Here is an 18158-nt window from a genome sequence, read left to right as displayed (position 1 = left end):
AGGACTCCAGCATGGTTACTTAGAAAATCAACTTTGCTGCTGTGGGGGGTGCATGGAAAGAACCCCCTGATTCGCTACAGGACATCACAAAGCCAGCCTTAGTAAAGGAGCAGCAAAATCATAAAAAAAGTAGTACTACTGCCTTGTATTTAGAAACAAGTGCTCTGAAGTACCAGCATGAATTAAATTCCCAGAACTGCCAGAACCACAAGGCAATGGATTTTGAAATATGTGGATTTTTTTTCTCTAGCAGCTGCCACTTTGGAGAGTGTTTTACATGCTACAGAACAAAACAAATATATTGGGCAAGATTACTGGTTTTGATGTTCACTTTTCCAAGTGAGCAAGCTTAGAAGTTCCTCAGGTTTCAGAAAACTGGAGTGGGTCCAAAATAAAATAGATGACTGAGTACAGAGAAACAACTTGACAGGCTTGTTGGTGCACAATCAAGTGACAGCATTTTATGCCTTAGTATCAACTCCACTTACACAACATGCTTGTTTACACCAGAAATACAAAATATAACTGCTACTCATGTAGCACGTGTGTACACATAGAACAAAGGTTTCGGTACAGAATTATGTCATTTCCAGGGACTAAAATCAGGAAAGGACATTGAGTCCATTAGATTTCAACTGTACAGCCACAGCTATTGTGAATCTCTGCCACCTGGAAAACTGGGACAGGGCAGAGGAAATAGCAGACAGACCAGGAGCTCTGCAGGGCTTTCAGCACATCCTTACTATCTGCCAACTCCAGTCTCCCTGGATATGTTCTTGTCATCACAGAAAAAGGGGATGAGTATGACCCTAAAGGTCAGAGCTCACCTTCAATCTGAATAGAGACCAAGTCTACAGAGAGAAAAACCTGGCACTGACCAGTTCCTAGGTGTCACTAAGGTATCATTCTCACTCTGTGGCAAGCAAGATGTGAGCATCAAGCCTTGCAATACCACACACATATATATAAGTTAATCTAATTTCTGTGGCTATTAAAGCAGTCCCAAGTATTTTTATAAGCTAGCTGGTGGGTTGCTTCGTGACCCACATGATGACCTTTGGTCAAATAATACATGTCACTGTGATGAGGAGAGGACTGAACTGTGGCAGTTTAAAAACCTTTCCTCTGACCTTAGAAGCCAGGAGAGGGCCAGTGTGGCATCTTTCCAGGCACATACATGGTTACATGTGGCTTGTCAGAGGCTGCAAGCCAAAATGAAACTGAAGAAAACCAGTGCAAGCTACTCCATGCCAATGATGAGCAGGGCCAGAGCTTTTACAGAGTACTATATGCTTCTCATTATAATCTAGAAAAGTGAAAGAAGTAAAAACAATTACTTCACGAAGCCCACGCTAATACAGAGGAAAACCAAAATGCTTAAGAACTCAGATGACAACTTCAGCCACATGGTAACAAAAGAAACACAGCCACTTTTCCTCTTAGCAAGGAGAAGAGCCATGAATTCCATGTGAATACCATATGTACCATCACACAATGATGTGCTCTCAAAACTCTCAGTGTACATCACATAAAACTGACAGATCCAACCCAGTTCTACAGATAATCCACAAACATCGGAAAGTTTTAGGCTCAAAGGTGGAAGGGTGTCCTGAAAGATGCACACCTTCCTAATTCACAGAATTCACCACAATGTTCCATAGAAATCAGGGCTTTTCCAAGAGCCAGACATGACAAACAGGTTCTGTGCAACCAGCAGGGCCACACGGAGAGGACACAGCTCAAAACCACTCCTGGCCTGGCAGGCGGAGAAAATCCTGTGGGGTAAAAACATAAGAAGGTGATCTGGCTAAAAGAGAAGGCTTCCTTTCAGAAAGCTACTTTGTATAGATCAGTGAATTAAAGGTTTTCTGATAATCTTGACAAACAACAAGGAAAAAAATCTCAGTTATGTAGGAACTGCTTCAACCCTGCAGGAGTCTGGTCTAATTGCATCCTCTACAAAGCAGTGCAGATGAAGAGTGTCACACCAACCTGGGTAACTTGTTATCTGGGGAAGAGAGAACAGAAAATAGGACAAGAACCTCTTGACAGTGGTCCTTCTTTCTCTAATACAACTTGCTGAAACAAAACATCATTGCTGTCGTCTTTGTGGCCAGCAGCACTCTCTGACAGGGCAGAACTTCCATAAGGCACCAGAATAGGCAAAGTTTATCAGGAATTGACATATTAGACATACTGATGCCTCTTTTCCTACATTTTTTGGGTATTGTTGAAAAGATTAACCTGCTTCCCAGCTGCACAACAACTGCAGGAACATCTACACAAATTATAGAGTAAAAATAATTCTTTTCTATACAAACACTACATTATGTATTTGTTTCGTCAATAGGAGATAACAGGGTTTGGAAATATTTTGACTGTTACTGCCCGAGATAGCTAATGATGGCCTATTAGACAATAATATTATCACAAACTATGTAAAATTATATGTCATATTTATCTATTTCTGTTTATTTTCTACATTTTTAAAAGATATTTGTAATTGTTCCATACTGTTATGGAGCTCTCACTGAGTTGGATAATGAAAGAGCTAATCAAAGACTGCTACTGAAAAGCTGTTATAGGTAGAAACAACACACCACTTACAAATCTGAAATGCCTTCCAGGCCATTTACATTACTTGGATATAATTATTTAGTGTTAAACTGAATTAAGCCTAGTGGGTTTAAAAGGTGGCATTAATTGTATTATTTTGAAAGTTAATTTGACCCTACATTTATTTTTTAACTTTAAAAAAGTCATGTGGTTATTGATTGCTATTCAGCAATAAAACTACAGGTTTCATTGTATAGAAAGTGTTATACACTCCCTCTTCTGGTTATATCTTAAAAACACAGTTTCTAGACTTAAAGTGTGTATCATATGTTAGATTTTAAGTGTATCATATTGCTTGGAAGAAAAAAATCCTCAAGGCAGTATCATGTTTCTTTTTAAAAAGCCAGCAAACTGGTTATTAAAACCAAATAAATAACAGGTGAGAACTACTTGACATAATGCCAAACTGAAGTAAGTAGCAGCTACTTTTTAGTTGTGCCTAAAACCAAAATGTTATAGATTTCTTTTAATTTGGTAAGAAAAATACTGTCCCAGGTTTTTCTGGAAGCGCGACTCGTGCCTAATGCCTGGTTACCATTCTGTGCACTATTGCTGTAGGTGAGAATATAGATTTTAAAATGCTGCCTACTTTTCCTGAGGTGGCAGATCAAGTTCCTACAAAACATTGTTTTTATGTTGGTCCAGCATAGGTAACTTTCTTCCACCTAGTACACTACACCTTTTCTTCTCTGGGGGACATTCCTCTAATAGCAAAAGCTTCTGAAGGCTACACATACATCCTACTGTCTAAAAAATATTATTCATAGTATAGAAAATGAGAATTGTGAAATAACATTAAGAAGTCCAAACAGAAACAGTAAAAGCAATGCATAAGAAACCAGAAGATGAACTATTAATAAGTGCACACACATGCATATATCCATCTCTTCCCTTGATGCTCAGTGCCTGATAAAGCCAGGACATGTGTCTCAAGTAGGACACATTCTTGTTGTCTTCACCCCCCACCAAAATGTGCAAAAATCCAAGAATGCCACAGCATTACACAAACCACATTAATAGTATTGCTGCCAAAACACAGAGAGGAAAAACTTGTGAAAAAGTTTCTATTTGTTTTTCCCTGTTTAGCCTCTCCTCTTTTCTACCACTTTTACCCCCCATTATAGAGTAATGAAACCAGCACTGTACCCACTTCATTCTCCCTCCTCCAAGGTAATTTTGTCCTACCTTCCTAATTTAGCTTCCTCCTTATTGTCTTCATCTCTTTCACTTTACATGTGTGTTACTCAAGTTCTTTGTTTCACATTTCCCTTTTTAGCTATTCCCTGGTGTCCTCTCTCTCGGACACATACACACACACAGACTGTAAACCACTTAATTCCAGATGTGCTCAGGCAGCCCTGCCAAAGCTGCCATCCCCCTGCCTGACAAAGCTGGCCACCACTGCCCCAGCCAGGTACTGCACAGCCAGCTGGACTGGGTGCACTGCTATCTTTGCAAAAAGCAATGTAAATGATGGTTACTGATGGGATTTCTTAGCTGACCTATAAAGTTGTGCTTGCAGAGAAAAAGAGACCATCCCAAAGTTGTTCAAGAGTCATATATGCTGGGATGAGAGGGCACAGTCTGTGGAACTGGAAACTATGTATGGGGGGGAGGCAAAAAAACAACCAAAAATTATTTTCTTCATGACAGTTCAATACTCAAAACAATTTTACAAGCTTCCCAGAATACTCCTCCCTGGAATCACAAAGTGCTGTGGTATTCATCTGAGGTTTGCAGTTCTTGGAATAATCTACACAGTTCATGAGAACACACACTTCTCCCCAGAAAACAAATGAGAAAATCCTTATAAATAATTCATCTGCATGTGGTTAACTTTTGAAATTAACCTACTACTAACCCCACCCTCCAACATCAAGTTCATATCTCCATGGCTCTCACACATTCCCATCTCTCCAGAACAGCAGAAATTCACCTCTTTTTTACTTCAACTCAGGCTTCTTCCACCTCCCCAGCTCTTTAACAGGTTGCAGCTTCATTCTCCTGCACTCAGCTTAGGGCAGTGTGCCAGAGCCTGCGTGCCCATGGCCTGCCCTCAGTGTGTGCCACCTCCCCTGGCTGCGCTCCAGCCTGGAGGAGTGGCTTAGGTGCTAGAAAGAACCCTTTTAGCTGCGAAGGAAACCTTCCAAGGATGTGGATCACGTAAGCTGATGCAGAACGGCCTTCCCTGACCCTGCAGAAAATCAGGAATGATAGTTGGGAGAGCTGTGTCCTGCTCCACGTGCCACTTCCTCGCACAAAATGAGTTCTGAGTGATGAAACTTAACTTCTAGATTGGTTAAATCCTCTCATTGTCAGTCACTTTTAACTATAGACCTGATGCAACTATCCCACCTGGCTTCTTTCAAAGTGAAGCTGTAGTCAAATACACTCAATAGCAACTTTTTATTTGATTTATTCTTTTTAGATCTTATTCTAATCTACTGATCAACACCCTTTCGCCCTCTTAAAAAAACTATTTCTGTGATAGTGAACCTGGCACTGCTGCTTCTTTTCCCACAAAGTATTTGTTTTTCTTTCTTTCCACTTGTTCTTCCCCATCAACATTTATTTTAAAAAGCAAGCAGTCAGTCCCAGTGTCAAAGCAAATACCCAGCAAGGAGATCACTATAAAGGAGCAGGATTCTCATGGAACTCTTGCATAATTTTGTGTGTTAGATTTTTAAATATTTTAACATTTCAGTAAGAATAGAATAAAAAATATACTCTTTTCAGCCAATATTAAACCAAAAGGATTTTTGCATGTAGGTCTTCTGCTGTCAAAACAGCATACAATTTTCACTTCACATTAACCAAAAGTAAGAAGAGCCTATAGCACATCAAGCACTTGAAGTTTGTAGTATTTTAGCATACACGCAGCTGTAGAGAATAACATGAGTTACATGGTAAGCAGTAAATTGAATAATCAGTATCTCTTAAATCTAAGGCTGAACATCAGTTTTTTCTCAGCTAATACTTAAGAATTGCTTTATGTCTTCAACCGGAGCTTGACAAACTCATGTACCCACAAAAAAGGAGGAAGTTTTACTAGAAAACTGCCATGAACTTCTTAGACTCCCTGTGCTTTCATGTAATAAACAAAGACCACGGCCATTCTGTGTACAAAAATCATCTGCATGTGAACAGTTTGTGATGATATAAGTAACCACAGCACCAAACTCCACCGCTCTGTAAAATCTGCATGGCACATTTGGTATTCAACTTGGGGGTGCACATTTCAAAGCTCAAAATACGTTTACAGAGTTTCTTTCCACATTATAATTTTTTGTTTAATGATACATCATTTAAAAATGACTAAATAGCCAAAACTTTTCCTTCTGAAATGAATCCTGTGCTGACCTCTGACCCTGCTATATGCCAAGACGATTCTTGCAAAAGCTACAGAATTTCACAAATCTCTACCAAGAAATTAAACTAGTTGTTGCTGGACCCACAGATTAAGGTCCAACTGCTGGAACTTTGACTGTGTGAACTACTGTGAGAGGACTGTGCATTTAAACAGAAGCTCCTGAACAGAAGTTGCCAATGATAATTTGTTAAAACACGTACATTAACTGGAGCCATAATATGTCAGATGCCACCTGTGCATGTTTGGCAATATGCTTGGCAGATTGCTCCTGCACATCTGTGACATACCACAGAATATTCAGGTTTTATTTTGGTTGTTCAACTTCTACAGAAGATCTTGATACCCAAGAAAATTCCCATGATGTATAAAAAACCTTTTCACACTGTGTAAAAAATACTTTAGTGAACAGTGGACATTAATTACTGAAACAAATTGCTCACTGCCAGAAGTATGCAGGCCACAATGAAGGCTTATCCCTCCAAAGTGGGGATGAGCTCAAGCAATCTCCCACGAGAAAAAAAAAACACACACACAAAAAAGAAACCAACCCAAAAACCAAGCAACAAACAACCCAGTCCTCAGGTCCAATGGCTTTGGAACAAGATTCAGTACATTCCTTTCTTTTCTTATCAGTTTCAAATGCCGCCTTGTACAGATACTTTGACTTTGTAATCCGTGAATCCATGCTAAACACACTCTCTTATTCTACTCTAAACAATACATACACAACAACTGAAAAACATTAAATAATGACATATTTTTCAGAACAATTAGCTGCTGCCAAATTTAACCAAAATACAGTAGGACAAATTTATATTCAATTCACAGTGTGAGAAGAACCCAAACATTTAACACTGCAGGGACTGTAATACTTAAGTTATGTATGATACACATCCAAAATACATCAACACACAACAGAGATCATGTTAATAGATCATTTTTCTCAATTAAAATCACATGTATCATGTAATCTCTCTGAATCCAGGCACTTAACACCAACACACAAAAAAAAACCCTTTAGGACCCTGGAAGTGAAGACCTGCAAATGAAAGGTGGGTGTGGGCTCTGGCTGAGGGAGGAAGGACCTTGGTTATACAATTAGATGAAGGAGAATCACAAAGGACCTCGAACAGACTCTCAAGGACAGACCCAAGTAACCAGCAAACATCCCTTTCTCTACTGCCAGCATCTGCCCTCCAAGTACAAGGTTGTGTGATGCTCCATTCCAATTCCACAACCTGCTGGAAACCTCAACAGATGATGGACATGTCTGTATAGTAACCCTGCTTCTGATTCCTATACTTCAGGTTTAAACCTGCACTGATTTGAAACCAAAATGTTCAAGCAACTCCCCATCAGCTCTCAGGACAGCAGCAGCAGGCAAAGCTCACGGTGGTTGCTCACCTTTGCCACTGTGCCAAACCCATGGAAGTTAATCAAAACACTTGACATAGCTTTGTAATGACTCAACAGCCCAACACACTATCATCATCTCTTTCCAACACGTACTGTATTCATGGTTTTCACAATCACTACATGAGTCACAGGCACTCTCAGTGTAAGTTTTACAGGTAGCCTTCATTGTCATTGCTGAGAGTTTAACCCTACTTCTGTATTTATGGAAACTAAGGCACAGAGGGGAAAAAAAAACCTCTAAAAAAAACAAAATAAGGAAAGTTAGGAGGAAGAAGCGCCTCACATCTCTATGTTGATGCTACTTTCAGACTACTTTCTGAATCACAGAGCAGCCCAGCCAGGGCAGAGAAGCAGCTCTCACTAGCCAGGAGGCTGATAACCACAGGGAGATGAGATAAACCTGTGGAACAGCTGAAATGCCAACAAAAGGTCACACAGCCTGAAAACCATGGCACTGCAGGGCTTCCACGAACAACCTGAAATAACTGTCACGATGGCTTCCTCAAAGAGAAGCCTTTGGGTGCAGCACAAGAAGTGTATCTAACATGTCTCTGAGGAGGAAAGAATGGAAATCAAAGGGAGACAGGCATATCCCACAGTCCTGAGGAGCGTGACAGCTGGCACATGATCATCCAGAGGGTAGAGAAATACTCCTGGAGAAAAACACCTTCTGGGAATAGGTCATCATGATAAGTCATCCCAGGTGCTTCAGCCACAAGACTCAATGCCTGAACATCATATCTTTTTTCCATCTTTCACCTCTGAACTGATCTCAACTCATCCCAGGAAGATGCTGATACCATGGAAGTGCAGCCATTCACAAAGCAACAGTAGGAACAGGAGCAATAAAGGGCTGCAATCACTTGCCTGGCCCCCCAAATGAAAACAGCTGTGATCTGACAGAGCAGAGGATTTCTCTTGAAACAACTTTTCCTTGGCTCCTGCCCCACCATGTCCCCAGCAGTGCTGCCACCCTAAGCCAAGGGGCTAAAGCCATTGGACTGCATTGCCAGCCAGCTACTATCCACAGGCTGGAAGGAATGCTACAAGCTGATTTCAGATATCTCATTATATTAGACTGCTCTTAAAAATAAACTTGAAAGTGGTGTTATGTATACCAACTTTACAAATTAAGCATAGTATACCAACACCATGGAATAAATTATTAAAATGGAAATTCATAGCCCAAACACATGCTTGGATTGCCTAAAAAAGTATAATTTAATTTTAAATTAGTATCTTTTCTAGTCAAATGCATAAAACAGAAAAGAATCAATTACATATACAAATCTGTCATTTGTATCAATAAAGTATTTGAGTAAAAAGGTGACATATTCTAATTAATAAGGTTATATTTAAATTATTTCTGACTACTTATGGTCCAGAGAAAAAAGCCAACATATGTCCTGCAAAGCGCTTTCAGCCTACCTAGTTAAGTAGTTTATCACAAATATGCTTTGGAAGAAATTAATTAGCTCATTAGCTCTAACTAATAGTTTGTTTAGCTTTCCTTTGACAAAAGTGACATTTTAACAGAGCATATTCTACTTCTTCAGAAAGCAAAATTCCACATGACAAATTTCAAAGAACATCAAGTACAGCAACACACACCACACCAGGAGCTGTAGAATATTTTAACAGATTAATATTTCTCTAGCAACAATTAAAAATAAAATACCCTAAGAATATAACAAAAAGATACATTGATGGACCGCAAATTTTCAGAATTTTTCAATCCCCAAAATCATACCATCAATAAAAAACTTAATTCAGGATAAACTGACTGTGGTGAATCCAAAGGGTGCTTTACTTTTTGTTATCATGGTAATACTTTTTGCTTTAAAATAACCTTGTGTTTTGAAGACTTCAATTTCCTTCTCCTGAGCTATAAAGCATTTAAAAAACCAGATCATTGTCTGGCAATCAGTCACCTGCCATATTTATCAGCTTTCATATTTAATTTTCTAAGTGAAGGGAGAACTGTGTAAGGATTTAAAAAATGGGAAGGCTGATACAAGACTTTGATAACGAGCGCTACACAAAATCACCAAGTCAGCCTTCTTACCTTTCTGAGGCTATTAGATTGGCAAACTAAGGTCCTTTAATGATGTTCACCCCACCCAAGCCTGTTTTTCTCATCAGAATGACCCCGCCTGTTTCCTCTGCACGCCACAGCCCGAGCCGAGACTCTTCATTGTTCAGAATAAGCTTAAGAAATACTAAGAATAACCTCATCATTTCTATCTGCTCCCTCTACACTTCTCTTAAAGTGTGAATCTGCCACTGATATAAGGCTTGTATTAGAGAAATGTTCACATTTAGAGATCACAATTCTACAAAGTGATACGGAATAGAAACATTATGTTAGCATTTATTACAACTTTTAAAAATACTTTCCATACCTTCATTTTGCAGTTCCCTGTTCACTCTGCGCCTTTTAAATTGCAAACAGTGCTTACAGAAGAGCTGGAATTAACTTCACATAACAAGTCTAACAGCAGTACAAGCAGCATTACAACATGCCATGTCTTCATGTCCACGCTCAAGAGACAATGCTGTACCTACTCAGCTCCTGAGCTGCTTCTGCCACCTGTCCATGAGGGCAAACACGATGCTGCTTCCTACCAGACACCTGTTTGTCAGTGTTTGGAGATCACCTGCTCATTTCATAAAGATAGCCTTAAGTGTCTGCAGCTATCCACAGCTCTCCATCACTACAATATTACTGACCTCAAGATGGAATATTCAATATGCCATCACTCAGAACTCTGTATCATCCAGTCCTCCCCCATAAATTTATTTTTAGCTGTCAGAATCAGTTTAATATGATATTTTAGAAGGAGTTATTGGACGTCTTAAGTTGATATTCAGTGACACGTGAGGAATGTCACTGGCAAGGGGTAGACTTGCTCTTGGCTAGTAAAAAGGCTTACAGCAACCAAAGCAAGAAAAGCAAGATGGCCTTTTCTTCTTCTGGTTCCCAACAGCTCTGGAGACATATCCACAAAACTGGGGGTTAAAAAAAATTATTAGTACAGCCATCCACAGAAAAACAAGCAAACTATTAAGAATTATGACACAAAACCTATTCAGGTTCTTCTCTGTGTCACGTTGTGTGACACAACTGCAGGATCCAGCAGCAAGTGTAGGGCTATAATCCAGAAGGCAGTATAACAAAGCCAAGTGAGAGGGAGAAAGGATAACAAGTTCACCCTCTGCATTGCCCAGAAAGGCCCTTCTCCAGTCTCGAGGAAGCAGAAGTGAGTACATCTTTTCTCACCAAAGGGTTGGATTACTTAAAATGCCTGAAAGGTTATCCCTTTTTCTCAACACTAGAAGAGGTTCCCTGCCCATAGCAGCTCATATCCTTATAAACACCAAGCCAACCAGGAGGTGCACTGTCCTAGAGAAAAGAGACAGTGTACAAATACATGCACACACAGGGAGGAAGGACTAGTCCAGAAGATGCTTTGTCCATCGTGTTTTCTGACCAACTCCTAACAAACATTTCATTAATTTCTTAACAAACAAAAAGCTGAATTCTGAAAAACCTCCTATCCAAATATTGGCATTAAATTGTTTGAGGTTAATTTCTAGTCTTGAGAGGAGCATGGAAAAGCAGAACTGCCAACCACCCCCAGTCAGGCTTGGAGGAAGTAACCAAGCACTTGAACTGGTGTAGCACTTCACATTTTCTCAGTCCTCTCTAAACACTGGCCAACCAACACAACAAGAGCTTCCTTACATAGTTTATATACAAAACCACTGGACCAGTAAAACAAATACAAATTGATAATTCCAAAAATAAATAAATAAGCTTACAGGCTATTGGAAGCCTACTACATTTTACAAGTTCCCCTGTAAGTTCAGCTTTCAGTTCAAGTTCACACTGTACCAGAACCCATGTAAAAATAATCTGTATAAATATACAAAGAGAAATGACACACAGAGACACAAACACACTACACATATTGGCTGTGAAATACACTAGAGATGTCGTTTCAAAACTGAACTGTAGCTATGCAGCATTTCAAGAAAGCATTAAAAACTAAAAAGAACAAGATCTTTATGTAACTGCATTACAATGTATATAAAAAGATTAAATACAGGTTATGTTCTTTGACATTTTTTATAATTTAATGATCTATTTACCATCAATTAAGAAAAAAAAATGCCAGGCTTAATCCTGATTTAACCTCACCCTTAATTATTAAAAATAGTTAAGCACTTACCATAATGTGATTGAAATGCCTGTGGTTTTACGACCTGATTACAGTGGTTACACATCACCAAATAGAAATCATCATGAGCCGGGCAAAGACCAAATATTGGCATATCTAAAAACAAAAAGACAAAATGGCATCTCTCAGCTGCTGACAATTATAGAAAAACAATTTAATTACAGAGCCGTGACACTAGTGTTGAATCAAAATTTTAGAGACATTTGTATCAAATTTGAAAATGAGGAAAAAAAAGCATATAATGCAATAGATAATTTTGTGCTGGAATATTACAAAAGCAAAAATCTTACTACAAAGATAAATGTAAAATGAGCGATTACTTTTAGAAAACATCTATTAGAAAACTGATTTAGGACTGATTATTTTATACCAGATGCAAGAATGCAATGAAAAAAGACTGACTTCAATTGAGACAAACACAACATAAGAGGGGATGTTTTAAGTATTCTGAAAATGGCTTTGGATTTTATTCCAATGTCATTAAATGAATTCAAAAGTGAACTTCATTTGCTATTTAATTTTTTTAAACCATTTTAAACACACAGTCATTCACTGGGCAGAATTACATGCCTAATGGTTTTATTTGTTTAACAGTGCATTATAGTCCAGCCATCTGCTGCCAGAGATCCATGGAACAGCTACACAGGGGAGAGAACCAGAGATAACAGTATGTCAGAGCATGTGTGGATTGCGGAGATAACACACATACTTGGAGACTTTTACAAATAAAATTAGTTTCTACAATTTTGTTTTTAAGAATACAGTTTGTTAAGAATATATATAACAGTTATAACTGCATTCAGAGACTACTGGAGCAATAAATTCAGCATTCACTACACAACTTAAAAGTATATTACATTTACATAGCTGAAAATGTTACTTAATCATTAAAAGATAAAAAACAGGAAACAGCAAACATAATACGTGGCTAAGGCTCTGTAACACTATTTAAAGGTTAAAAATTGACATAAGCAAACTTTTTTCTTTTAAAAACCCTCAAGTAATAGATTTATCTTAACAGAAACTTAGAAAATAAGTTAAACTTATTTACTCTTGTGCTAGAACTGTGCTAGACCCCAGAGTTTTGTTTTACAGCTAATTTGCCTATGCATGCTTTTAGCAACATCCACTGCTATGTCCATTAATAGAACAGCAATTATGAAATAAATTGAGTGTGTTGCACATTGTGTGTGCTGTAATTCCAGGCAACTGCTCACAGAAAGACACCATCCGTCCTGTCCACTTTGTTCCTCACTGACAGAGAACATACCCACACCAAAACTGCTTCCAGAATTATTATGTATCTTTATCATAAAAACATTGAATACTTTTATTTAAAAGACATAAGGTCTATCCCACACATTCCACACATCTTACTGGTGCTAGATCAGAATTAAGCATGACACCTGCAATAACAGCCCCAACTGGATTCTGCAGTTGGATGCAAATGCAATGACTGAAGACATCTAACTTGGCTGAAACAGATCACAGCTACCCTCACCTAAGTCACAGGCACCTTTTCACAACCGAGGTTACATCAAATAAACAAATAATCTGGTTTGCACGTCTTTAAATAGCAACTCTTGCTTATTGATTTATATAATATTTATTGAAAAAAGCATGAAAACCTGTGGCATGCCCAACTGCTGCAAGCCAGGCAAAATTAGTAAATATATGCTGAGGGGTGGAAAAAATCAGATAGGAATAATAAACTTCTATTTTTCAATATCTACTTTCAGTGATGTAATATTAAGCTACGTAAGAAAACAAGTATAAGCTTAAATGTGATTGCTAGTATTTCGTGCAGGAGTATTCTCTTTGTGTGTATCCACGTTTATACACGGGTCACTTTCACCCAATACACTGGGATGAATGGGACAGTAACAGCATCCCCTGCCTGATATTTACATTGTTAATAGCCCACAGAGAGGCTTCTCCTGTGTGATGCTGAGGCAACTGTAAATCCACACCCTGGAACCTGTTCCCATAGCTGTACCTTTCAGATTGAGCTGGATTCTCAGACTTTACACCAGCTTGTACTGAATGCAGGGGGGAATTGTTAACAGGAGAGAAGGATTGCACTCCTTCAGACCAGTCAGAGACACCACATCCACATACCATCACTCTAAGAAACCTATGAATATTTGCTGGCAATACAGAACTGCAATTTTAAATGGCAACTGAGACAAATTGAGAGAAATTGATGGAAACAGAAGTATCCTCCTAGTTCAGTTTGAGGATCTCAAGTAATCTGAATCATTTACAAAGGTCGTTTACACAGTGAAACACCTTCAGTTTTAAAATCAACTCCAAGTGACAGAAAACAAAGACAGAACACACCAGGAAATACACAAACTCACAAAGTGACCATTCTGAGAATGAAACCACTTGACACAGAGAAAAGGATTTGCTGCACACAAAATCACAACCTGATTTCAAATGAAGTCATGCACAAGACTCCAGCCAGACCACACAAATCAATGTAAAAGATCTTGTACCCCACAGTGGTCTCCTACAGCTCCAATATCAGAACAATATCTCAACATAACCAGCGAAGGAGTAGCAAAGGTTAGAAGCCAAAATGCAATTTAACAATGGCTTTGAAACTCTAAGCAGTGTGACCCAACCAAGATCATTTAAAGCAACTGTAAGTGACCTGAGCCCACCCTTCCCAATCCAGAAGCCTCATTCTTAGGCAGGTAAGCTCTCACATCTTTAGTGTGCCTCACTGTCATTAGCTGAGCAGGTTTCAGGGAAATGTTACTTCTCTGTGTTCCAACGGGACAAACACCTATGTGGCACCATTAGAGAGTGACAAATTAGCCCATGAGAATTTTAGAGAACAGAACAGTTTAACGAAACTTGCACAGAAGGTATATAACAGGAGTAGGTGATGGATGCCTAATTTTTCTGTCCCATGTCAGCCATTTATGAAAGCTCACATATATCATGCAGTTGTTATTCTAACATCTAATACTTTATACCTGGTCCACTTCATGACATGCACGTTCTCTATTTAGAAGTCTAATGAAGTTTCTAGTATTTCATCAGTGTCATCTCAATGCACTGTTACTCTGGGTTTGAAGATTACTTTTTGAAATACTTCACTATGTAAAGCCTGTGCCTCTTAAGGAAGAGCCTGGCAACCGTGATTCATATGTTCCTCTTTCAAAGCTGGGCTCATTTAACTCTCTCCCATCTGGGAATATTTTTCAAGGTCAAACTAAAAATTTAAATCAAGACCTCAAACTTTCCATGTATTTTTCCATAAATACAGTATTCATTGTATCAATATACAGATACTATTATAAGAGCTGTTAGTTACATTAATTCTATTAACACTAGAAAGAAAAACAACTTCATTTGCCTCCATAATAGGAAGCCTCTGGACACTGTCATCTCCAGAATTCACTTCTTTCAAACATAACTGAGTTTTTTAAAAAATAACTTCAAATTATGCATTACTGCACTCTTGACTAAGACCAGAACAATCCCATGCCATACACAATTGTGACATAACTGCATCAGTTGTTGAGCATGTAATAAGGAAAATGCTTCTTAATTGGAAAAGGTCAATGTAGCATCATTTTCTAACAAAAAAAGAAAAAGCAATGATGGATAATTTGGCATATTGTACATCAAGTAAAATAGAGCACAGCATGCCTCATCTGGAAAACTTTCTTGCACTGATCTGCCATCTCTTCTTCTCTGAAACACATTGTGGAAACACACAAATGATTCAATAATTTTTTTGTCTTTCCAGCATTCTCTTTCAGGACAGCTACACTAAAGAAGCTCATGCTCATTAGAACTGTGCTCGCGTACTCTCAATCTCTCGATTCTATTACTTAACATCATACAGAACACATAAAACAGGCTAAAACTACCACAGGTAGAGAACAGGACAGCAGCTTGCATTTATTTAGCCACTAGATTTCAGTGACTACCAGTGCTACGTACTTTAAATGGATTTTTCTTTTTTAACTCCCCAAATAAATCAAATCTCCTACAAACCTTGTTGCCTCTTCAGACAGGGACCATTGCAGAGTCCATCTATCCTAGTATCTAATAAGACAACATCCCTTCTAGAAATGAAATTAAATATCAACAAAAAAAGTGAGGACAGAAAATGCTGGAGGAAAAGAGTAAAGGCAGCCTGTGTGCAGAGACCAGAACATCAGTTTCCTATTTGCCAGAAGTCTGCTTACTGCAATTCAAAGGAGGAGAGTGAAAACTGAATCAGAGGAAGAGAAAGCAAAACTACCAAGAGGTGAAAGGGCAAAGAACAAACTATCAAGGTTATGACAAAAGAATAGAAAACTTGATCAAAAAAAGCAAAAGGAGTATGTAAAAGCTCTGCAGAAATATTTTTAAGCCAGAACATTGCTAATGCTTGTTCTCCCCTACACATTCTCAGCATAAACATCTGCTTATTAAGATTGGTTTTTAAAGTCCAAGCCTGATTTAAAACAAAGATGTACATACTACTCACCACTAAGTGTAATTTTACAATGGACATTGTAGGCTGATGCCTGATATGAACAGTAAAAAGTTTCGGCTACAAAGATTCCACAGAACAGCATAACATACTTTCAGCACTACAATAACCTGGTTATACTTCCAGAATAATTTTAATCACTATAGTTAATATTAGATGCATTAAAATCACAGTGCCCTACATTATTAAATTTATACTGACAGCCCAGCTATAACTCTATTATCTATCTCTATTATAATCCCCCAAACACAGAATTTAATTTTTTTTAGTGGAGTCTGATCCAAACCCACCTTAAGTAAATGTACTAACTTTTATCAATTTACTAGTTTTTCCATTAAGATATCAGGGAACTGTTTCAGAAGTACTATATAAGGAAATTGTAAATAGAGCCCATTATTTTTAAATGTTGCCAAAATCTGGATTGTTTGAACTATTTACTTCATGGACCAAGTAAGTTTAAGTTATGTCCACCAACAGCTATCTTGAATACACTTGTTCTGTATTAGCTGGGTTTTGTCTGTTCTCATTAGAAGGTAACTAGTCTTGATCATACTAAGGTAAAAAATATGTGAGTACACCTTGTTTTAACTTACCTGGCAGATCTCTTTTATTTAAGAGAACTCTCCACTAACATCTGAAAAATTTTTGAAAAGGGGAGAAAACACCACAGTTGTGATAACAAAGTAGCTGACATCTTGGAGGAAAAGAAATTTTGTCACAACTCCCATAATTTGCTTGTAACACCTCTCTCAGGTACTGTCAGATCCTGATAAAGCAATAAAAATATTGCTATTGTTTTGCCCTTTATGGCTGTAGTGAACATGTCATTTGTCATTTGAAAGCAGACAAAACCTCCCAAATGACTATTTTAAGAGCTTGTGATCTGAGGGAGAGGCACAAAGAAGAAGGAAGGTGCCTAACCAGCACTGAGGACCACATGAAACAGACTGTACCAAAACCAGGCCAGTGTCAGACAGAAAGCTCAGCTCTGTTACCACCAGACTTGCAGTCAGCCCCAAAAACTAAACTTCTGCCAAGAAATCTGCACAGCAGGTAAGTCCTGCTGAATCTATTGCTGACACTAATTGTCAATACCAAGTAATCGTCAGGCCAAAGGAGACTCTTGGCTGCCAACTGAGGCAGCTACAAACAGCACTGCAATGTATCTTAACTAACCTGGTTATCTTAAGTAAAGCTCCCATTTATTTAAAGTAATATATGCCCTTATTTTAACTGATATGAATGCTTTATGAAAAAAATTAAGTGATCAAAATTAGGTCCTCAAAGCTTCCCTTTTATACACAGATACTTCACTTTCTGCAACTAAACAATTTTTTTCTAAACAATATCTTCCAAACTATTTTAGAGAAACACTCAAGTGCTTATCATTCATGAACAGATGTGTTTTTGTATACTTATCAATGCTGACGTAAAATTAAACTACTGCACTTTTTTTACCATGTACCATGCAAGATGATAACAAAAGAAGACTATTTCTAAACAGATATTAAGAACAAAATAACTAAACCCATACAGAAATTAGAGTGCTCTGGTTTACACAAGTTTTGAACCAAAGGAAGAGATTCTAATAAAACATACATACTTGAGGGTTTTCTGCAAAATTTCAAGTAATTAACACTTAGGTATTAATAGAACACAAGTATTTTATAAACCATACGTGCAGGCCTAACAAATTTATGCCTGCAAAGAACATACATATAATTAAACAAACAAAACATAAAATGATCAAATCCACACTCAGAAACACTTTTCAAAAAACGTCTCCCATAAGGTTTATGTTCATGTTGCCTCAGATACAAAACAGCCTTTTAATACAAAATAAAACAAACCAAATGCACATTCCTATATCTGAGCTGTTTCATTTAGGTTCAGAGGGGAAGCACTGCTGAAGTATTTTCTTCAATTTTCTTCATTTTCAAAATTCCTTGCCAACGCTGCTCTGTACATTAAATAACTTACGTTTCCTGCACATACAGCTTTGGAAGTCCAGCTCCTT

General features: G+C 38.0%; 1 protein-coding gene across 3 annotated transcripts in view; it reads right to left on the bottom strand.

Annotated features, from left to right (window-relative positions):
• Positions 1 to 18158, bottom strand: part of ATXN7 (ataxin 7) — an 87658-nt gene that overhangs the window by 25169 nt on the left and 44331 nt on the right. For 2 of the 3 annotated variants that reach the window (XM_088061718.1, XM_014251662.2), the window contains one exon: positions 11635 to 11739. The exons of the other annotated variant lie outside the window; for it this stretch is intronic. In XM_088061718.1, coding sequence (XP_087917844.1) covers positions 11635 to 11739 — 105 coding nt within the window. The remainder of the gene's footprint in view (positions 1 to 11634; positions 11740 to 18158) is intronic. 3 annotated transcript variants of the gene reach the window in all.

Source organism: Pseudopodoces humilis, chromosome 13, assembly GCF_049639895.1.
Source record: "Pseudopodoces humilis isolate 2021_Gansu_Grassland_sample_001 chromosome 13, ASM4963989v1, whole genome shotgun sequence".
NCBI classification, from domain to species: Eukaryota; Metazoa; Chordata; class Aves; order Passeriformes; family Paridae; genus Pseudopodoces; species Pseudopodoces humilis.
Note: the sequence above shows the minus strand (reverse complement) of the source record. Positions and strands in the feature narration are given on the sequence as shown.